General features: G+C 36.3%; 1 protein-coding gene across 4 annotated transcripts in view; it reads right to left on the reverse strand.

The window, feature by feature from the left end:
- The window catches only part of Pdk1 (Phosphoinositide-dependent kinase 1), a 44210-nt gene extending 23366 nt beyond the window's left edge, over nt 1-20844 (reverse strand). Inside the window, exons 1-3 of one of the 4 annotated variants that reach the window (XM_017635777.1) lie at nt 20133-20844; nt 1988-2426; nt 1488-1901 (exon numbers count right to left, since the gene is read on the reverse strand). In XM_017635777.1, the coding sequence (XP_017491266.1) occupies nt 1488-1901; nt 1988-2426; nt 20133-20198 (919 nt within the window). In that variant the 5' untranslated portion in view covers nt 20199-20844. Of the gene's footprint in view, nt 1-1487; nt 1902-1987; nt 2427-9410; nt 9831-20132 lie in introns of those variants that run through there. The other 3 variants (XM_017635785.1, XM_017635794.1, XM_017635801.1) reach the window with 3 other exon arrangements.
- Between the last annotated feature and the right edge of the window lie 1142 nt (nt 20845-21986).

The following is a 21986-nucleotide window of genomic DNA, read 5'->3' on the forward strand; positions in this document are numbered from 1 at the left end:
CCCCACATTAAGTAACAGCCGTCTAAATTTTGCCGCTTCATCGTGAACAAGCGCTTATTTTAATTTCACAATTAGTCACATGCGAATTGCAGCGCGATCGTTTGAAAGCTGTCTGTACGCGCTGACATGGTGATGGTGATGGTGCTGTTGTTGCTGGCGAATTAGTGAATTAGTTATGTTGTGCGCCCCAGCCTCGGGTGCAAATCTCTAGAAGGCCAACAACTTGTTAATGCCACTGTTGCATTTATCATATCTAGAAACACATACATACATAGTATATAGTCACAGCTGATTGTGTTGTGGTTGGTTGGTTGTTTAGCGGACAATAACAGAAATTAGCACTTGGAGTCAGGTGCTTGCTGCCCGCGCTTCGTTTGCTTGCCTGAAGCTGTGAGCTGCCTACTAACAGCTCAACTAGCCACATTCCTCACTAATTGACCTAACTAGCGCCCGTATGTATTAATGTGAGAGTAACTAGCCGGCAGCTATGGGCTTGAGTCGGTGCCAGAGCTTGCGCTAGTGCTAGAGCCAGATCAGCGCGCGAGTATATTAATCTCCCCTTCTTGCTCTTCACACTGCATAATTATGTACATACATACGTCTCACTGCAGTTGTTTGTTGTTTGCTTGTTTTTGTCAATTTTGGCATTTCATCTCGGTTGACTGCTTGAGGTGTTGTTTATTGCTGGTGTATAGCACCCGCTTTGCTGGCGCCAGGCGCAAATAAACGAGCGAACACAAGCGTTGTGGAGATTAGGGGTGCCAACATTTTCTAAGAAATTTATAGTACTTTTTCAAAAAAATCTGAGAAAATATAGTACATTTCAAATAAATATAGTATTATATTTAAAAAAGAAAAAATTAAAACGTCTTTATAATTCTTTGAAAGTATCATATGCTTTAACGCAATCAATATTTAAATTTAAATTAATATAAATCAAAAGTTAAATTTTATTGGTGAGCTTTGTTTCTCTTATCTCGCCATTTGACATTCATAATAGAAAATGCCCTTTATGTGAATGTCGAAGTTGCAGGTATAGAGGAGCACGAACGAAATAAGTTTAAGTAAATTTGTTCATTCTTTCTAAGTATTTTTAAAAATGTTGCAATTTTTGATCTGTGGTTCAATTAATAAACTCAGTATGACCTTTTATTTTAAAGAATATTTCTTTCAATAGTATATGTTATAGTACGGTTGGCAACCCTAGTGGAGATGGACTATTCCCATTCACGATTTGCTGCTTAAAATTACTTATTTTTTTATATATTACACATGTGTACATATGTATTTATGTGCCTTGGTTTCATTACTTTGTTCCACTGACAATCGCACTGAGCATTATCGCTGGCGATATTTGTAGCAATGATTTTCAACACAAGTGTACGCACATATGTACATATGTACATACATACGATTTTAATATAAGATTTAGATTTTAACTAAATAAATATGTTTTTTGTTTTTTTTTTCTGTATTTTCACACTTACTTGCATATTCACGCTTCGTATGCACATCCACAGCGAGGTACACATTGCTGAAGCTGCCCTCGCCAATATACTTGCCAAAGATGTAGTCGTTTGGCGATTTCTTTGGCGGCGTTACAGCTACATTATTTGTGGGGGAGGTCGATGCGCAGACTGACGCCGTGGCGCAGAGTGTGGGAGCCGAGGCGATGTTGATGGCGGCGGTGGTGGGTGCAGCTGCGCCACCACCTGCATGCCCGTTGTTTGTGCGCGCAAACTGTGGTTGTGGTTGTGGTTGCTGTTCGCCATTAAATCCATTCTGTTGGTGTTGCTGCTGCGGCTGCGATTGATAGCGACAACATGTCGGCGTATGCTGCGGTGATGTAGCACCGTTTTGCTGGGCTGAAGCAACGGCGGCGGCCAAAGGTGATGAATGTCCTGCAATTTGAAGAAGTAAAAGTTGTATAAAAAATTCAGTACGAACGCTCGAACGTTAAGCTGGCTGCTACAACAATAATGCCTACCATTTGTCAAATACTTGCTGCTGGCATGATTTATGTTGCCCACCGTCTCCGGTATAGCGGACGCAGTGCCGCAGCCACAAACACTGTTGCGGGACTGCGGTTGCTGGTGTGACAGATGTTGTTGCTGCTGTTGTTGTTGTTGTTGTGTTTGACGTTGCGCCCAATGCTGCTGTGCCGGAGGCGCTGTGCCCAACGTTGTTGTAGTCTGTACTGTAGAGGGAAGATGATGTGTGGGGGTGTTGGCTGCATGCTGATGCATGCGACTTGTTGCCGTGGTGGCCATGACGGCAGTTGCGGCGGTGGCGGATGTGGATAATTCTTTCAATTTCAATTCACTAAAATTATTTTCATTCAACGATACTGCGGTGGCCTTTTCTTTGGGCATCGCTGGCATTGTGCTGCACGGCGATAAAATTTGTTGCTGCTGTTGACCGTTTATCTGTAAAAAAAAAAAAAGAGTATAAAATTTTTGTTAAGTGCTGTTTGTGTGTTTTCTTTTTGTATCTATATGAGTTAAAACCAATATAATTTAATAAAAATACGAAAACTTTTTTAAGCCTAATAAGTATCTAAGAACCGATGGGCGGATTAATTTGATAGTTATGTAGTTATGTTCTTTTAATCACCTACATAAGCCTAAATTATATATTTTTTATATAGTTATGTACATATGTACACACTGTGCCCATATATATGTATGCATGTATGTACATGTGTACGAAAACCAATAAAAAAATAATAAGCGAAAGAGAGGATATTAAAAGAACAACCGGTGATGTGCATATGAAGAAGATCACGGCTTTCTGGCGGCAAGAGAGGTTGGCTGCTCAGTAGGTAGGTATGTGAGGAAACAACAAAGTGGGAACTGAAACTGTATATCTTAATTCATAAACGGGTTCAAGGATCCGCTTGCAAGAGGTCATTCACCGAACAATTGGCCAGACTACACTGGTGGCTCCTTCACTCAGAGAGAAGTTGGTAGGCAAAAAGAGACACTCACAGCTGCGTAAGCACTACTACATAAAGATGTTCTTTTTTGTATATCTAATGGGGGATGGTAGTAAGCAATTTGGCATTTTTCTGTACAACCAAGTTTTGTGCTAGAATTAGTAACATTTTCATTTAAATAGGCAAAAGAGAATTTTGCAAATGGTAAAAATTAGCAACGTCCAACATGTTCCGAGACTGCACGCTCTAGTTGTGCTTAGCGCGACAGCTTTTCTTTACAGTAGGCGTAGTACTTTAAGCCAATTAGTGCGAACTTTGCTCATAGCTATGTATGTATGTATGTACGTATGTAGGTATAGTTATAAATAAACAATCACAAAGTTATGTGTGCAAATATCAAATGCATTGATTATTGCTTACTTGTCGAATAATGAGAGATATTGAAAGCGTTATTATTGCCGCTTTTTGCCCATTCGTTTGCGCTCAGACAATTTGGGATTTATGTATTCTTCCCCAACCAGACAAGTAGCAATCAGAAGAGTTCTGCTAAAGAAGCCTCTCCAGAGTTGGCACCTTCCCTCTGCTGCTTACCAACGGCAGTTATCCTTTAGGCAGACCCGTAACAAACAGCAGTATTTCCTTTCATTGATCACTTACTTTTAATAATGTATTGGTGAGAGTTGGCCATTAGGGAGCTTCTGCACAGGTAGCGATCATGATCTCATATTCGTCGCGAATACCAACGCGAATTTCGCTGTTGTTGCTGTTAGTGCTTTAACCAATATAAACAGACAGACGCACACTTTTCAGCAGCAATCCCTACTCTCATTTCTTCTCATTGGCGCTCAATATGAGACTAAGCTTCTGAGAGACGATTAATATATGTAGGTACTAGGCCGGATATCCATGTGTTTGTATGTACATATGTATATGCCTACCTAAATAGTTATCCCCCTATAAAGTTGATGGCTTTAGAGACTCGCAGGGTTATTCCAATGTGCGCCTGCTGTTGTATGCATAACTGCTTTTAACGGTATAAGTAAACTGTTGTGGCCATTGATCAACAACGATGCAATCAACTACTATGCTGCTAATGAAAAGAGTCAACTCTGATTGCGTACGTTGACTTTTTGGCGGCCACACGACGACGAGTGCTTGCGGTATTTATTCGTGAAACGTGTTTCTAATTTACTCAGAAATGTTCAAATAGTTGCACACATTTCGCCAATTATAGTTAAAATTTCATGACTTGCACGCTTAGGGAATTCCTCAACACATCTGTATTTCGCTCGATAATATCTAAAAATATGCACCAAGTACTATACACTAAACGCTACTACCTCGTTCTCGTCCTCAGCCTCAGCCTCAGCTCCTCGATTCATAATTGCTTTTGGCTGCTGGCTTCTGATCAAATTTCACTTTTCATTTTGAGCGAACGTGTGCATAGAGCGATGATTTAATTTCTCTGCCTGCCGATATATTTAGCAGCATTTATATTTAACGGGCAAATATTTTCGAAAAATGCATAAATACCGCAGACAAGTGGAAATGGCTGGCTGACTTGCAACGCTACAACGCTAATGAGCGGCGGCGGCGGCGGCGTAAAAATGTTTCAAAAACATTTCAACACATGCGGAATGAAATCATTGCCGATCTGCAGTTGTATGTACATATGTATGTATTGACGAAAGTAAGGAACACAAAAACAAAAACGAAAAAGGGAAATACGCGGAGGGGGCTGGCTTCTTGGGTAGGCTATTGTTCGATTTTTCTTTTTAATCAAGTTACTTGAACCTTGGATTTTCTGATTATTGGGTAGCCGTTTTCCAATGTCAACATACATATCTACATGCCTACTAGCCAAGTGCTAAATGTAAGCGCCAATATATTTTTAATTTCACTTATTTATTTTTCTTAATGTTTTTTTTGTTTTGGCTACGTTGGATTATGGCGAGCAGAATTTCTTGTCTTTCTTCTGTTTGTGCAACAGTTTTGAAATGTTTTCCAACGGCAACAAACACCACCTACACAACAAGCGAAAGTCTTGAACGCCCACAATAGAATGACAACAACAACAACGAGGCACGGCAGATAGCTTTCAACAAACAGGCAAATGCAAAAATTCAATCATTAGGGGTATTCACGATCCGGTGCATACTGTCTAGTATGGTGCATAGATAGCATGATTGATATTTATGCTGTCTATGCACCATGCTAGACCACATGCACCGGATCGTGAATACCCCTATTGTCTTTTTTTTTTTGCTATTGGGTACATTAAGGTGTGACTATGTAGTTTGTAATTGACAAATTTGAGATTTTAATAGTTAATGAAAAACCAGTAAAAAGTATATTCAAATTTATTAATAAAAAGCTTTTCTTGTCAATTTATGTACTCAGTGCCAAAAAAATTAAGAGATTTTTTTTTTACCATTAATAATGGATATGTGAGATTAAGTGTGCATCTATCGATTCTGAACATTAAGTCCACCCACCCTAATGAAGAGATGTGCATTTGTGTTTATGTTTTTACCGTTGTTCTGTTTACATATGTACATACATACATACATACATTTTGTTGGCACAAAAACTGTATTTGTTGCTGATGCTGATGTTGCCGTTAATGTCTAGACGAAAATGACATTTAAATAAAATTAAAATTAATCTAATTTATGGTTGTCGTATGCGTTGCCCAAGTGTGAAACGATCGTTGCGCCGACTAATGTCACAAACAGACGGCACGACACTTTCGACTATTTTTAATAAAACAGAAAGCTTAATTTAAAAACAAATGTCTATTAGCGCGAAGAGGGATAGGGAGGGATAGGGTGGCAGGCGGCAGGCGGCAGGGGGCGTGAGCATAGAGGAAAATGTGTGGCAACCTGATACATACTTACTATGTACTTATTGATTATGATGAAACGGCCAGGGGAATTGTAAATTTGTGTTAGTGGTTTCATACACACCCTGTAGGCGATAGTAACTAGATCGCCACCAGTTCAAAAGCAGCGATATGTGCTACTTTTAAAAAGCAATTTTAGAAATCTATATCTAAAATGACGAATTTAGAACTGGTTCAAAACTATAGAAAAAGGGATGCAGAACGAACTAGATCTCATCTGGCGAACATACACATGAAAATCGTCGCAGAAATAAAAAAAAGCTGTAACTAACTAAAATCTTTTATTGCGATGTGGATGGAGACTTATATTTAATATTGTGCACAGTTTGAAACTTGGATGTATACGGATTTTCTTAAAGAATGAACTATATTTTTATTTAAAAAAATAACCAAAATTAAAAAAAAACAAAAAAAATATGTTAAAACTTGTCAAAATTTGATGCGGGTAGATATAATTATTACGACCACTGTATGTATGTATTAAAAAAAAGGCTATTCCGTTTCATTTTCGCGAAAATTTTGCATTTTTCTGCATGCGTACATATGTATGTATGTGTGTAAGTAAAAGCAGAAGCACGTATTATGGGCGTAGTAAATATGTGCGAATAGCGTACCTACCATTGTGTTTTCGCTATGGCTGCTTATCTTACAGTACAATAAAATAGGCGTTTTTTGCTTTCGTTCTTTCCTCAATACATATGTACATACTAACAAGTGTATCTACCGGATACACTTGATTTAAGAGCACCGCAGTTGATTTTAAACGCGAAATTTCACAACTGCAATGCGCAAAAAAACTCCAAGTCGCAAGCGAATTTGCGTATTTACCAAAGTTCATTTTGCTAAATTCGCAAATTGCGGCAAATTAACGCATGCATATTTGTTTTGCGTTTCTTAGGCCTCTCCCGAACGTTTTACTCTTTGAGAACGTTCACTGAAATATGTAGGAAAAGAGCCGCTGTTGTTGATGCGCTCAGGTGTGTGTCTGTGTCAGTGCTTCGAGTCGGTATTTAGGTAGTTAATTAATATTTGTAAATAATTGCTATTTTCTTTTGGCGAAATGTTTCGTTTGTTGCACGGCATATTACCATATGTATGTATGTTTGTATGTAGATATTTCCATTTTGAGATTGCATGCTGCACGTTCGTTCGTTGCATAGCGAGTTTGTGCAGTCCACCCACTTCCCACCCAACGCAGGCTTCTGCTTCTGCTTCTGCCTCTTGAAAAATACCTGAATCAGCTGTTGTTGCAGCTTTTCCATTTGCACTAACCGATGCGACGTTGTTTTTCTGTTTTTTTATTCTTCTTGGCGTTGTAGTTGTTTTGATTGCTGCTGCAACACGCAAACTAGGAATTTTGATTAAAAGAAAGTCGACGAGGAATTAATGAGCAAACACACGAATCACAGAAGGCAAGTGGAAAACAAAGGAATTAAAGCGCATGCAGCAAACTCTTTGCAGTAAAAAGTTGGTAAAAATTTAAATTACAATTCCAAATACAAAGATATGAAATATTTCGACATTTTTGTTTTGTATGTACATATTTTCACTTTCACGAAATCGCTATAACAGCTACAGAAACAACGTACTGTGTGGCACTAACGAACCGTAAATGGTTAAATTATTCGGAATATGCAGATTATCTGTGGTTTAAAGTCTACACACAGCAAGTAGAAAAACTTTTCCGAGTTTTTTTTTTGCCTTTTGCTGTTATCAAACAAATTTTTAACTTAAAAATACTAGCAACTTTTTTATTTTTACCTTAAACCGACAGTTTTAAGTAAATTTCGTCTTCTTTTTTTTTAAAGTGCAGAGCACATAAACATTGGAATTTCTACGTTCCACCAATTTTTCGAACAACTCAATATTGAATTCGATCTGCAACCTTTGCTCTCTCCATACCCCTTTTCTTGTGCTGCCGTAATGGCACGCACTCTCGCTCGCTGTCTTTTCTCTTGCAGCGATTTTTGTTCTTGTGTGCGTAGAGTTTTTTACGATTGTTTTCACGTACACCACCCCCTAGATCCCTCATTTCAGCTAAAAAAGCAATGGAACCCAAACCAAAACAAGCTCCCAATGCAATAAAAAGTCTACGGCTCGACGCAACGTCAGGCAAAACCACGAGACACAGAGAGAGCCGAACGAACGCTCACTTTTGGTCACTTTTGTATGTATGTATGTGAATACACTGACACCAGGCTAGCAAGCCACGTTTTTAAAGGCAAGTAACTACGCACTGCGTGTTTAACCCCTCCGCGCCCCGACCGACCTATGGATTTTAGTGTCCCACTCTAATGCTATTTCACTGCGCCGGAATGACGACAAACTAACGAAAACAAAAACAAGCAAATGAAGAAGTATCTAGCAAAATGGTTGGGAGGAGGAAATTAAGGCGGGTGGAATGGACAGCCGTACGCACAATGAGCTATGTATGTACATATGTGTAGGAAAAGAGAACGATTTATAAGAACATTTTTGTGAAGACGGACGGCGGACGGGTGGGGCAATGCAGTGCGTGCGTGAGTCAGGCAGACAAACCAGCCGCTGGCCGCGCTCTGCAGTAAAAATTCCATAACAATACATAATGTCGCATTCGGGTGGAAGAAGGGGCGGGGGGAGGTAGAGCACCAAAGCGAGGTAAGCGGTGAAGTAAAGGCGGCAGTTACATACATATGTACACACGATTAGTGGCATTAGCTAAAGGGGTATGGCGTAGAAGTACGAAGAGTAGTTGTGCGATAGTAAACGCGTAGTACATTTGATTTATGTAGATATACATACATACATACATAGTAAGTACGTGTGAAGGCCCAAAATGTGTGTATTTAGTAAAAGCTTAGTGTAATGTCGCTGATGGCATCTATGTATGCATGTAGAAGGGTAAACGTTTTTTATGGTGTGTACTAAACAGCTATGAGCACTACTCGCTGCTCTTCAATTGAAACCGTAGCTGACTCTCCTCTACTCGTCCCTCCCAATTACTACGCGTACTTTGGCGTTTGGCTGCTATGTTTTACGCTTTTCAAGTGCGTCAAATAAAAAAATAATCTTTATACAACAGCGTGTAGGCATTTATGATTTGCGTAAATGTAAAACATCTACGAATGAGCAGAAACGATGTCTACTGGAGAGCGAGCAGAGCCAAGCGACGGGGAGCGCACAACGAGCTCTCCATAGGTATAGTCTGCGTATGGAAAATTCGTTGACGCACTTTTTCTTATACATACATACATACTGCTGTTTTTGTATTTTAATTATTTTTTTTTACTTCTTTCTACAAATACATATCCATCAAAATTTGGTCTAAGTTGTAACATTTTTCTCGCTTGATTTTTTTTTTTGTTGCAATATTTCCCCCAAAAACTACCATCGCTGTGCGATTTTTCGAGAACTTGGCTTTTTGTACCTTTTTCTGCCAAAAAGCAAAGACCCGATTAGCTAACGGAACGTTATGCCACCAAGACTATAGGTTTTCACGTTTGCCGCAGTCGCCCAAGGAAGCGCCACCGAGTGTTCGCTAAGAGCCCACCAGCAAAATGAGAAAAAATCAATAGCAAAAAATACAAAAATCACCTTTTATTTTTCTCGTTTTTCCGCAGCAAAAAAAAATTCAGAAACAAAAAACTCATTCACTTTTTCGCACCGAAGCACTTTTCACATTTGAGTAAAATTATACTTTTCGATTCCTTATTCTGTTAATTGGACTATATTTCTTTTGACTCTGTCAACTTTTCGCTAAATTCTTTGCACAATTTGCAATTTTTTTATATTATTTACTTATATGTATAGAAACTTTAGCTATATATTATACACAATTTCTTGGTTTTTTTCTCTCTTTTTTTAAATTTTTTTTTTTTAGCACTGTATAGTATATGTAGTATTTTTCCGTGCACCCTACTGTTAGTTCAAAAAGACGTCCGTCTCGACAAAAGCGCCACACAAACTAATCAAGAATGAAAAAATAGAAGCATTCGTAACCGAATAAACGAAACCCACGACGACCTGCTGAAGCTGTACGAGGAGCGAGCAAAACTGCCCCAAGTCTGCTAGCTGTGCTGGCACAGCTATGCACTTACACACATTCATACAAGGGTACCATCAAGAGGCGAACAATTACTTAGTAGGAGCTCCAAATTCGTTGTCGTATATTTGCACTTCGTACGGCTGCTCTCAATCTTGTGGCGCCCCATGCACACAAACGTCCAATTCTATACACAAATGTATGCATATATGCATATGTATGGTATGTAGTACATACCGACATACATTTGCCAGGACAAGAAGTGCCAGAGGCGAGGAGTGTGTAATAGATGTACAAGGCGAGCAACTATTGAGCGGGCATGGAATGACGTTCAAGCTCTCGCAACGTTGGCAAGCAGCGAGTGTGTAGTGAGCTTTTTAGCTACGGCGACACACATTAGGCAAAAGTGACGATTTAGCTGGATAAAAATGGAAAATTGCGATGATATTTAATATCTAGAAAAAATACGTATGAACGTTCCTTAATGCTTGACTAACTAAGAGACTGTATTAGTTATGAAGCAACGTTTTGCATTATGTACTTGCTTAGCTTACGTGTATCGAACAGTCTTAAATTGTAGTTATTTAAATAAGTTCAATAAAATAAACCAGAAAATAGTTATTCCGTCATGATAAAAAAGTACCCTCATTTTTTTTTTTTTTGAGTCGTTTAGAGAGCCCTCACAAAAATTTAGCTTACTGAATCGTTTGAATGAGTTAGAATGCCGACCGCTGTTTTTTTTGAACCATCATATAATATTAATTTCCCACACCCCAAATCAATTTTATTTGTTAATTATTTTTGTACAGCTAAATCGTCGCTTTTGCCTTGTGTGCGACGGGTCGTTTGGACTCGCGACTGAGCGAGCGCAACTATGACGAAGATGTGGCGCACAGCTTTTGGGGGAGCACAACGTCCGAACGGCGGAAACATAGCTTACGGTTGTTTCTCAATGAATTTAATAACACATTTTCATATCGGGCCGTGAGAGATGCAAAGAGAGCGCGTGGTCGAAAGAGCGCGAGTAGCATTCAAGCCGTTGAAAAACTTGTGGGGAGGCAGGGGAATGCGCCACCAACCACCAAGCACTCAATGGCAGCTACATACACTTGTTTTGAAGTCATCGAGTGTGGAATGCTGGTTATATTTGGGCGTGCGTGTGTGTGTGGGAGTGTGTGGGGGGGTTAGGGGAGGGAGGTGGGCAACTGTTGGAGGAGAAGCATTGAGGCCCCATCACTGTACGTGCATGTGTGTGTGTGTGCGCCCGCCGCCTTTCAAATGGAATGCTTGCGAATTTTTTTCTGCTGCTTTTGCTTTCGTTTTTTATTTGCATTCCTTTTGTTGCTTTCAATTAACCTTCTCGAATTTGCAACAAGCCACAATAACAATCTTTACAAACGAAAACATGACGTTGCAGCTAAACAACCTCAAAGCTGTTTACGGAAACATAAAATCACCGAAGTTACATACATACATACATACATATGTACATAGTATGTCTGTATGTATGTACATGCATAATGTAACGAAAATGGAGCAATGAATTCTTTTGATTAATTTTCATGTGAATGTGTACGTGTGTGTGTGTGTGTAGGCTCAAGTGGAGATAGAGAGAGAGAGAGAGCATGTTTACGTTGCATCGTTGAATGAACCGTTGCTCCTTAATCAGCCTCGAAACTGGACTGCTCCCCATCTTCTCCGCACAAACGGGCTGAAAAAAATGCAACAAAGCCAAAACAAAAACGGCAACCCACTTGCATTGACTGTGGGAACTAAACAATAAACTGGCGGCAATCAGACATCTGCAATGCCATTAAGTACAAGCGAACTTATATATGTACTTGAATGCATGCCCATATGGGCATTTCCATAGTCACGTACGGGACAGTCGTGNGGCGGCAATCAGACATCTGCAATGCCATTAAGTACAAGCGAACTTATATACTTGAATTTATGCCCATATGGGCATTTCCATAGTTACGTACGGGACAGTCGTAGAGGTACGTTTCAATAAGATTTTATTTCTTTTTTCTTTTATTAGTTTGGACCCTTGTGTAGCTCTTTTCATGAAACTTGTTTTAATATGATTTGGAGTAATACTAGTCGTTTTTAGAGTTTGTTTAATTAATACAACTTTCAATTTTCTTTTACAACCCAAAGATTGACACATTACGTGATATGGTGTAATTTGACATAAGTAAGTTTTATATTAGATACATCGCACGATTAATAACACAGGTCGACAAAAAACGAGCCGAACCTCTTACTCAGAAACCGGAGTATACTTTAGCGAAGGTTTTTGATGCTCCGAGTACGAATCCGAGTTCCAAATATTTCAATTGACTCTGGTTTCCGAGATATTTTAACCTAAAACCGATTTAACCGATACGAGGGCTCCATTTTTTTGCTTTTTTTTATTATTTTTTTTTCGCGGTAGACCTTCCGATGGAAAACCTCATATGATACGATTTTATGTACATTCATACATCTGTACATCGCCAAAATAATAGTTTTATATTCGAGAGGGCAAAAAAATTAAGTTTTGGGCAAAACCCTTAAGAACTCTAAAAATGGCTGGATAAATATTAAATAAAAAATTATGAAGGATAAGGGAATGTATGTATGTATGTACTTATTTTTTCGGCTATAAGTGTAGGTATATACAGAGCAACAGCAATAAGGCCATCCAAACAGACGTGAAAGGGGAATATTCTAGCCCCATATAATGAAGTACATATGTACATATGTATGTATGTATCGAGGAAGTGAAAATTGTAAAACGAAACCCCAGCAGCAAAAAAAAAAAAAGAGGCCAAAGCGAACGCGGGCAGAGCAATGAGTGACGTCGCCACTGAAATGAAATGAACGACAGAATACACACGCGAAGGATGATTAAAAATTTTGAAAAAAAACAAAACCCCCTCAACCCAGGGCACCCTTCACCGACAGACACCCTGACAACCAGCTAAGCTACAAACATAACTCAGCCTGAAGCAGCAAATCACGGAAAATGAGATAAAAATAAAACGATGAAATAAGGTGAACTAATACAACAGAGATACAACCGTACATCCATACATACATACATACATATTATCGCACACCGTCTTCAAAAGAGTCACAACTCAAAATTACACGTTCGTCAGACTATTTCTAGCACATGNGTGAACTAATACAACAGAGATACAACCGTACATCCATACATACATACATACATATTATCGCACACCGTCTTCAAAAGAGTCACAACTCAAAATTACACAACTAAAAAAACTATTTCTTAGCACATGCTAATCATATGGGCAAGGGAGACTTGACCTTAGGTTTTTTTTCGATAAATTATAACAAAAACTTGCTGCAGCTTTTGCTGCAAGGTAAATAAAAGCTCTGTGCATAATTTCAAAAATGCCAAATTTTGAGTTGTGTCACTTTTGAAGATCGTGTGCGATATGTATGTACATACATACATACGCTCATAGTTGAATCTACTTCAATAAACAACAATAAATTACAAAAACACTTTTCGCAGATAATCAGCCAAAGTAAAAGGTGATCTGTTGAGCAGACGAATGGGCGGGCAGAAACACAAACAACAACGCAAAAAAAAAAAAACTGCCGTCAAAACACAGAAAGGTACCAAAGCGATTTGGATATGGAGAAACAGAAACTGAAATTAAATCAACTGAAACCGAAACTAGGCTGCAGCAATGGCAACCAACAAAAAACCCAAAACAATAACACCAACAAAGATACAAAAGTATTGAATAACAACAAAAGCCAGCCAGCCAGCAGAGTCGAGCGGCGAGGAAACTCAGATAGTCGCACAGACAGACTCTAAAAGTCAAAACAAATAGCACTGAGAGGTGGGGTGGTGTTGGACGTGGGGCGAGCAGCGAGCAGCGAACGGGGCCGCCGCACCGAACAGAGTCGCAGCATTGGTGTGGAGGAAGTGAAGACAAAGTGACGGAGGCGTGATGGCAGTGGTGGCACTCATTGCAACGACATTATGTATTGCATTGGCTGCACCAGCAGCTGCCAGTGTTGTAACTGCCGACTGCGACGCTCTGCTGCAGCTGACACGGCTGCCGCTTCTAGCTGCAGTTTACATAGGTTGCTTCGTCGTCATCGTCGTTGTGGTCGTCGTCGTCATTGACGGATGACACCAATGGACGGGTACGAGGGAGAAGGCGAGCGACGAATGTGTAAGAGTGAGAAGGCAAGAGATGCGAAGTGCAGAACACAACAGAGAATGGTAATTTTCCTTTACGTCTGACCAGTGATGCCAGATTGTGGGTAATTTCCCTATTTGAGGGATATTTTCCATCAAAAATTATTAAAAGGGACAGAAGGGACATTTCATATTAATAAGGGATTTCCTTTTGACGCAGTTATTGTTGCATAATTGATCAAAATTCAAGAATATTCGACATTCTTACGTAATTAATCGTTCTGAAGATGTGATGTGGAGTGAAATGGTATATAATTGTTAAAAAGTATAAGGACAATTTCGAAAATTTTCTTACGTTAACCAATTCAAGCGCTGAGTAAGAAAGAATCTTTTCAGTTGTAACTGGTATTTCATGTAAAAAGCGGAACAAATTATCTGATGAAATGTTAAATAGCAGTTAGTGAGCAAAAAAATGAAAGTGAAAAATTGAATGAGTGAAAAAAATGCAGAAAAAGGGGTTTTTTCTTAACAGCGGTCGGCCCTCGGCAGGCAATGGCAAACCTCCGAGTGTATTCCTGCCATGAAAAACACCTTCTCATAAAAATACACTCGCCATTCGGAGTCGGCGTAAAACTGTAGGTCCCTCCCCTTTGTGTGACAACATCAAGGGGACCGCACAAATTGGAGGAAAAGCACATATGTGTAAGCGCCAAACTATTATTATTATTTTATATGAATTTTACTTCTTTACTACTGAAGCATGTATATGTTTAAATTCGTTGGGAATTTTGTGGGATAAATTTTCAAGATGTGGGTAATTGAGGGATTTTTTCCCCATTTTCGTGGGATTTTTAACAGAGAATGTCTGGCATCACTGCGTCTGACGACAACATTCACAAGGAGTGAAAAATAACAAAGAGTTCTGCTGCATGGAAAAGGCAACGAGGGCAATGATAAATACATACATACATACATACATGGAAAGGTGTGAGGGTACTTCGGAAGTAATATGGAAAGAAAAAGAGGGAGAAAGGGAGTACAAAGCGGAATTGAAAAAGAGCAGCCATAAATAATGTACTTGCGGCGCAGACGCCATTAAAATAAAATAAAAAACACACACACATACACAAAAGACTCTGTGTGCATGTATGTGCATATGGTGTAAATGTGTATGGAAAAGTAAGTGTGGTGCATGCAACAACGACCCTGTTCCGAGTGTGTACCTAATATGTATGTATGTATTTGCAACAAAAAGCAATATATAAAAAAAAAACAAAAAAAAAATAGCCTGCAAAGGGCGCGAACGGAAGAGAACCGATAAAGAAAATATTTCCTGCTGCAAGTACACTTTGCGCTACGACAAAAGCAGCATCTGCGAATTTTCCAAACAAAACAGAAAACGCCATTACTTATGTAAAAAGTACACTGGGCCATTCAGGTGTCCGCCGTTAAAGCACAGTGGCCAGTTTCACCCTAATCTGAGTTTGGGTGGTGAATTCGTTGGCTCATTTAAAAGTTTAGGTACAGCGAATATTTTACAATGCGAGTAACTATTTTTTAACTATTTTGTTTTTCCCAAATTTTTTTTATAAAAATATGGTTTCTCCAACAAAAACCCCAAAAACCAGAGTTCCAAACTATATATGTGCAAAATTAAAGAAAATTCTGCAAAATTTCATTCAAATATTGCACTTTATATTTACGGTCTCTAGAAAAAAGTTGAATTTTAGTATAGTATGAGGAAGCTAGGACTTAACATTGATTTTAGGAAAATTTTTCGAACATTATTTTTGGACAGAATTTTATTTAACTTTGCGTAAAGTTTGGAACTCTGAGTTTTGGGGTTTTTGTTGTATAATTAACCATATTTTAATAAAAAATTTGCGAAAAGTAAAATATTTAAAAAATAGTTGCCGGTCTTGTAAAAAATTTGCTGTACCCAAACTTTATTGACTGACTGTACATGCAAATGGCAGGCAAATAAGATTAATGAAGGATGAGCCATAGATAAGTAAACAAAGTTTGTGCTTTATTTTAGGTAGGTACCCAATTTAACTCTACTCTGTAAAGAACTATGTATTTATTTATTGTAATATTAGTTATCAGAATATTTGCCATTTTAGTGTTTCGTCTGAAATCAATAAAATCAAAACAAAAACTATTTATTAGATTTATCGTTTATCTCTCTAGCCTTATCAAGTTTTTTTTTTACAAAATCAAAATCCAAAATCTAATACGATTCAAGTTTTTTTTTTAAATACCTATTCCAAAGACAAAATGCTACAGTCGTTTTTTAACCGACGTCAAAAAAGAGGAAGGTTATCAATTCATCCATGCAGGCAGTGTCAAATGTACGTGTACACCTTGTTATAATTATCTATAATATGTACTCATAATTATTTTCATGAAAAATTTTTTCATTAATTACTTATGAAAATATAGTAAACTCTATAACAAAAAACACATAACGAAAAACATATATAATTTTACACTTTATATAAAGCTCACAAATATTCAAACAATTTTTATCATTTCAAAAATTTTATTCAGAATTTCGAGTATGCAGTTTTGTAGCTCAATTTTAGTAGAAACAAAGTGTAAGTTTTAAGTCACTAAAAATTACCGTTAATTTTTTAGATTTATTTTTTTTTTTTTTGTGGAAGTGTTACGCGTTTTATTCCACATAACGCGTGTTGAAAGTCTATTTCTATATGGAAGAAAATGCACAACGACCTCCACAAAAAAAAATGTTATAGAAATCAACGGTAATTTTTAGCAACTTGCACTTTGTTTTTTCTATCGCTGGAAATCTATAGTTTATACTTCCATAACAATTTCTAAATGTGGCTCATTTACTTCAATAGTGTCATAACTCAAAAAACCCGAACTCGAGAAAAAAACAAAAAAAAAATATGAACTTAATCCACATTATCCTAAATCCGTCAATATGAAAAAGTGTCATAACTTCCTACATACTTACATATACTATATGTAGGTACAATGTATATTGCCATCAATTTTATAAAATTTAAAAATATATTTGAATGATTCACAGCAACAATGAACAATTTTTAACGTTTTAATTTATGACTTTGTGACAATGTAGCTTTTATGACACCTTGTGCAACTCCTATCTATACAAATGAGTTAATACTCCAGATAAAGCTTAATACATAAATAAAAAATAATTCGAATTTCGTGAAAATTAAAATATTAAATTCACACCAGGAGTGTATAAAACATACATACTTAGCAAGTACGTAAAAATAATGTGTGTGTAAATAAAAATTTGCAAAAAAATATGAAAATAAAAATTTCAATTGCGACAAGTGAAAGGCGGAAAGAGCTAAAAGCGAAAAAGGAACTCCACCAGCGGCAGAGTGAAAATAAACTGTGTCTACAACATTAAACAGCATTAACGGCGGCAATAACAAAAAACTGGTACCGCAATACAAGCTGGAGCAAAATAACAGAAAAATCCAGCGGCTCGCTCAAACGGCAATAAAGCAAAACTTCACAACATAAAATAGCGAAGAAAACAAGACAGCACCACGACAACAACAACAACAACAAGCACATTCGAATATTCCACGTAAACAAGGTTTTAGGTTGTTTATTAACTTCATTTTTGTTGTGCGAATTGTGGTAGATTTGCTATGTACAAAAAAAAAAAAAAAAAAAAAATTAAATTGTTACATACTTTGTTTCTGCTACTGCTTTAAAAAAAAAATAAAACTGCTTTTCGCTATTCATTTATGTAGGTACATTCCATTAGACTTTTGCTACTTTTTGCATTTTTTTTTTTACTGCAACTTTATTTTGTTCACCTCTTTTCTATCCGACCTCAAGCAGCGCAAAAATAAATGCAAAAAAAAAATACATACAAAACTTCCAAACTACCCCGACCGCCCTCCCGACCATATCTACCCGCCCAACAGTGATACCGATCGCCTGTCCGTCCGTCCAAAAGTCGATGACGACGACAATGACCTGGATTTGTGCGTTGGAATTGTTGTTGCCGCCATTGTATTGTCATTTTGTTTGTGTTGTTTTACTGTTACTGTTGGCTTTTTTTTGTTTTAATGTTTTCGTTTTGTTGCCACTGCAGCATTCGTGGAATTTCTTTTCGACGTTTCTGCCTTCATTTTGTTTTTTTTTTTTGTGGCTTTTGCCATTGTGTTTTGCACTTTAATAAAAGTTAGTTAGTCTGTTAAAAACATTTACTACTGTAAATACATATGGATGTATGTATATATGTATGTATGAACATGATTGTACCTAATTGTTTGAAATTTTCGCCCATCAACTTCCCAAAAACAAACAAAATTTTGTTACTGTTTACGTTACCAGGCTAAATGTATTACGTTCGGAGGTTTTGTAAAATGCGGCTAATAAGTAATTTGGCAGATGTGTACCTACATAAATACGAGTTTTTTTTTACTTTGTACATACATTCATCGGTAAGTATGTACATAAAATGCAAATAAAGTTTTAAAAGTTTGCCGAATTATGACTTCTTATATTTTTATGCAACCATAGAATTCAGACAAAAATGTGCATACAGTGTCTGTCAAAATCCTGCAGTAATTTGTTTCACATATTTTGAAAAAACGTACATGTGTACATATTTTGTTTTATTTAATTTCTTTTAATTTTTAATGAAAATATATACTTCATTTCCAAAATGTATTTTTATGTTCAATACACCTTGTTCATACCATGATAAAAACATTATTCATACTACAACAAAATTCATACAACTCAAAATTTATAACTTTTTAACAGTTACAAAAAAAACCGTAAGCTGTCCATCAAAATTTCAAACTTTTTATTCAGGTTTTTTTTATGCAGTCTTATAGCCCGTTCAATTTCAATATATTAAAGCGCAAGTTTGAAGTCGCTACAAAATACAGATAATTTTTGACAATTTTTTTTTTTTTTTTAAGGTATCGCGCATTTTCTTCCATATAACGCATGGACAAATTTTATAAAAAGAGTGAAATTTCCATGAAAATTTTAGGTTTTTTTTTTTAATTGTTGCAAAGTTAGACTTTCGAGTTTTATGTTTTTTTAATGTGGTATGACTATTTTTTTTATCAAAAAATAATAAAATTTTAATAAAACAAAATATTTTCAGCAATTTTTATTGAGCTTGAGGCCGTTTTTAATGAAAAATGTTACCTTTCCACAATAAGTTTTTCATTAAAATCGGCCTCAAGCTCTATAAAAATTGTTGAATATAATTGTTATAAAGCCATAAAATAACAAAAACAAAACAAAATATTTTCCATATGTGGAAAAAGTTGATATACGATTTTGACTATATTTTCTTTTTATGTATGGAACATTCGAAAGGAACATGAAAAAGCAACTGAAAAAACCACAGCAACTTTTACCACAATTATGTATATGCATACATACATATGTATGTAGGTTTATGTACAGATATGTAAAACTTTATGTATTTAAAAACTTTCAGTAAATTTTTGATTAAAAAAAAAACTGTATATTACCTACATATGTACCTACTAGAAAAAATGCTCATTTAGATTACTTTGTTATCGCGTCTAAAAATAAGCTTTGTATTTTATAATTAAGTACCTACATACATATGTACCTAGTTGTAGGCATTTGCGTGCTAATTAAAATTTTTGATTAAGTTGACGTTTTTATTGATTATAAATTTGGAATTGCTTTAACTCGCAATTAATCACAAAAGCAAAAGTTGTTTATATAGGTACATACCTAAGTATGTATTTACAATCTGCGCCTATTTTTCATATTTCGTTATTCAGTTTTGCATAATTATTTATTGTTTCGGAATAATAATTGATTTTACGTTAACTTTTACATTTAATATTCTAATTAAGAAGGCTTAAGAAAAAACTACAAATCCAGGTCTGGCAAAATTATTGAGGTAGAATGTTTAGAAAAAATTTTGCGTTTTCGCTAAGATTTTAATTTGAAGTACATATGTACATATGTACCTACAAAGGTAGGTATTTTTCCACTTTCATTACTTCAGAGCTCGATGGAATTATTAAAATAGCTTCTCTCAAAATTTTAAATTTTAGTTGATTACTTAGTTTAATAAGAAAATATTTACCTTTATTGATTTCAGGCGACGCACAACAAAATTGTTGATTTTATTCGACCAGCTTTTACATTTCATTGGGGAGGCTGTTTGTGTTTTATTAAAAACTCAAATGTAATAGAAATAAAAATGGAATTTAATAAATTCGAATAATCACTGCCATTTACAGAATTTTCTTCAATCTTGTAATTTAATATTCACTTTATGCATTTGTTGGCGATTAGTCATTTTCCCAGTTCAAACAACTCGGGGATTAGTTTCTATGCACATTCTACTTTAAATCACTTTTTCGCAAATAATCCCGTTTTTTTCTGCAGCAACTGCACTGTATTTATTTTATCCTTAATCACACAAATTTTTATTGTAGCTTTACAATTTTCTAAAGGTTTCAAGTTGACACCAGACTTTTCGATTTTTTTAAGTTTAACTACATATAATAATTCTGGACACTTCACTTTGCTGTGTAAATATTTTATTAATACTGTTGAAAAAATTCCTTTTGAGTTTTCACTCTAATATTTATTGCTTGGCCTTTTTAGTAGTTCCTTTTGCATTTATTTGTTCAGGCTTAAGACAAAAAGCTTAAAACTTGAAGAACTGTTTTGTTGCACTTTTTCAAAGAAATGTTTGGCGCTCCAATTTTATAATTCGCGTTCACAATGCGAGCGCTTTTATTTCGAACATCCAAACCGAACAAAGTTTAAAAATAAACTGTCGCTTCAGTTCCGCTGCGAACGCTATGGAGCTGCGATGAATGCAGCGCAGACAACGTAAAAAGTGGAAAGAAAATTTACGAACGCAGTGGAAGGAAAACGAAACAGTTCCCCTTTGCGCACAGCGAAAAATCCCCTACACGATGACGGCGTTCGTACGTTGGCCGACTCTCTGTTTTGCTTTTTTCGTCGTCGTTGGGCTGCCACATGGTATTTTATTACCAAAACTGGTAGCTGTTTTTCTTTCAGCTATTGCAAATAAAAATTTTCAATTTCAGTGGCAAAATGTTCCAAAATGCTCAGAATGGACCTTATTATTGTTAGTTTGCAATTTTTAAAAATTAGGTGTATTCAGTTTCAAAAAAGTATTATGATTTATGCGGTAAAGTTTAGATTTCAACATTTTCATTTTGAGGAACCCCTCATTTAAGTTTACCACACTACCTACTTACCGAGAAAGACTCTTATGCTGGATTTCCACTAGGCATTAAATGGCGAAAATGCGAAATGACAAAGTTGGGCCTTACAAAAAATATGGTGTCATTGTGTGAAAAACGGAAAAATGGTCATTAAGTTCATTTCCAGATGGCATTTTCTTAAATGGCATACATTTTTTGTCATTTCAATGCCTAGTAGAAATTTGGCATTAGTTTTACACAATTTGTATAAACTGCTTCTTGCGAAAAATTTTAAATTTCTTAGCTAATTGTTTTGTGTGGATATTTTTGATCTCGACCTAAGAAAAACTATTTACATATTTTCGAATAACTATGTATGTCAGTAAATTAAGCATACCGTAAAAAGTTAATTACTTCATATATATACATAAATATTATTTTTTTTTAATCTCATTTATTGTGTCTATGAAAAAGTAAAATCCAATTTTTGGCGAACGCTTCTAAAAAACGTCTTTTTTTGATATCTCAAAAATGGATGGCATTTGACTAAAGTAAGATTCTTATATCAGTTACTACATTTTTCTTAAGCGACATAAGGCTGTTTCAGGTACTTATATGGACCTTCCTAACACCCTGTGTGCGCGATGAGAAAGCAAAGTCATGATGTTATCCCTAGGCAATGGCACAATTTTTGGATGTAGGCACACGACAAACTTCTAATTTCATTTCCAGACCTTCACATAAATGTAAAAATT

The sequence above is a fragment of the Rhagoletis zephyria genome, unplaced genomic scaffold (genome assembly GCF_001687245.7).
Source record: "Rhagoletis zephyria isolate East Lansing unplaced genomic scaffold, Rhagoletis_zephyria_1.1 Rzeph_scaffold_00123, whole genome shotgun sequence".
Lineage (NCBI taxonomy): Eukaryota > Metazoa > Arthropoda > Insecta > Diptera > Tephritidae > Rhagoletis > Rhagoletis zephyria.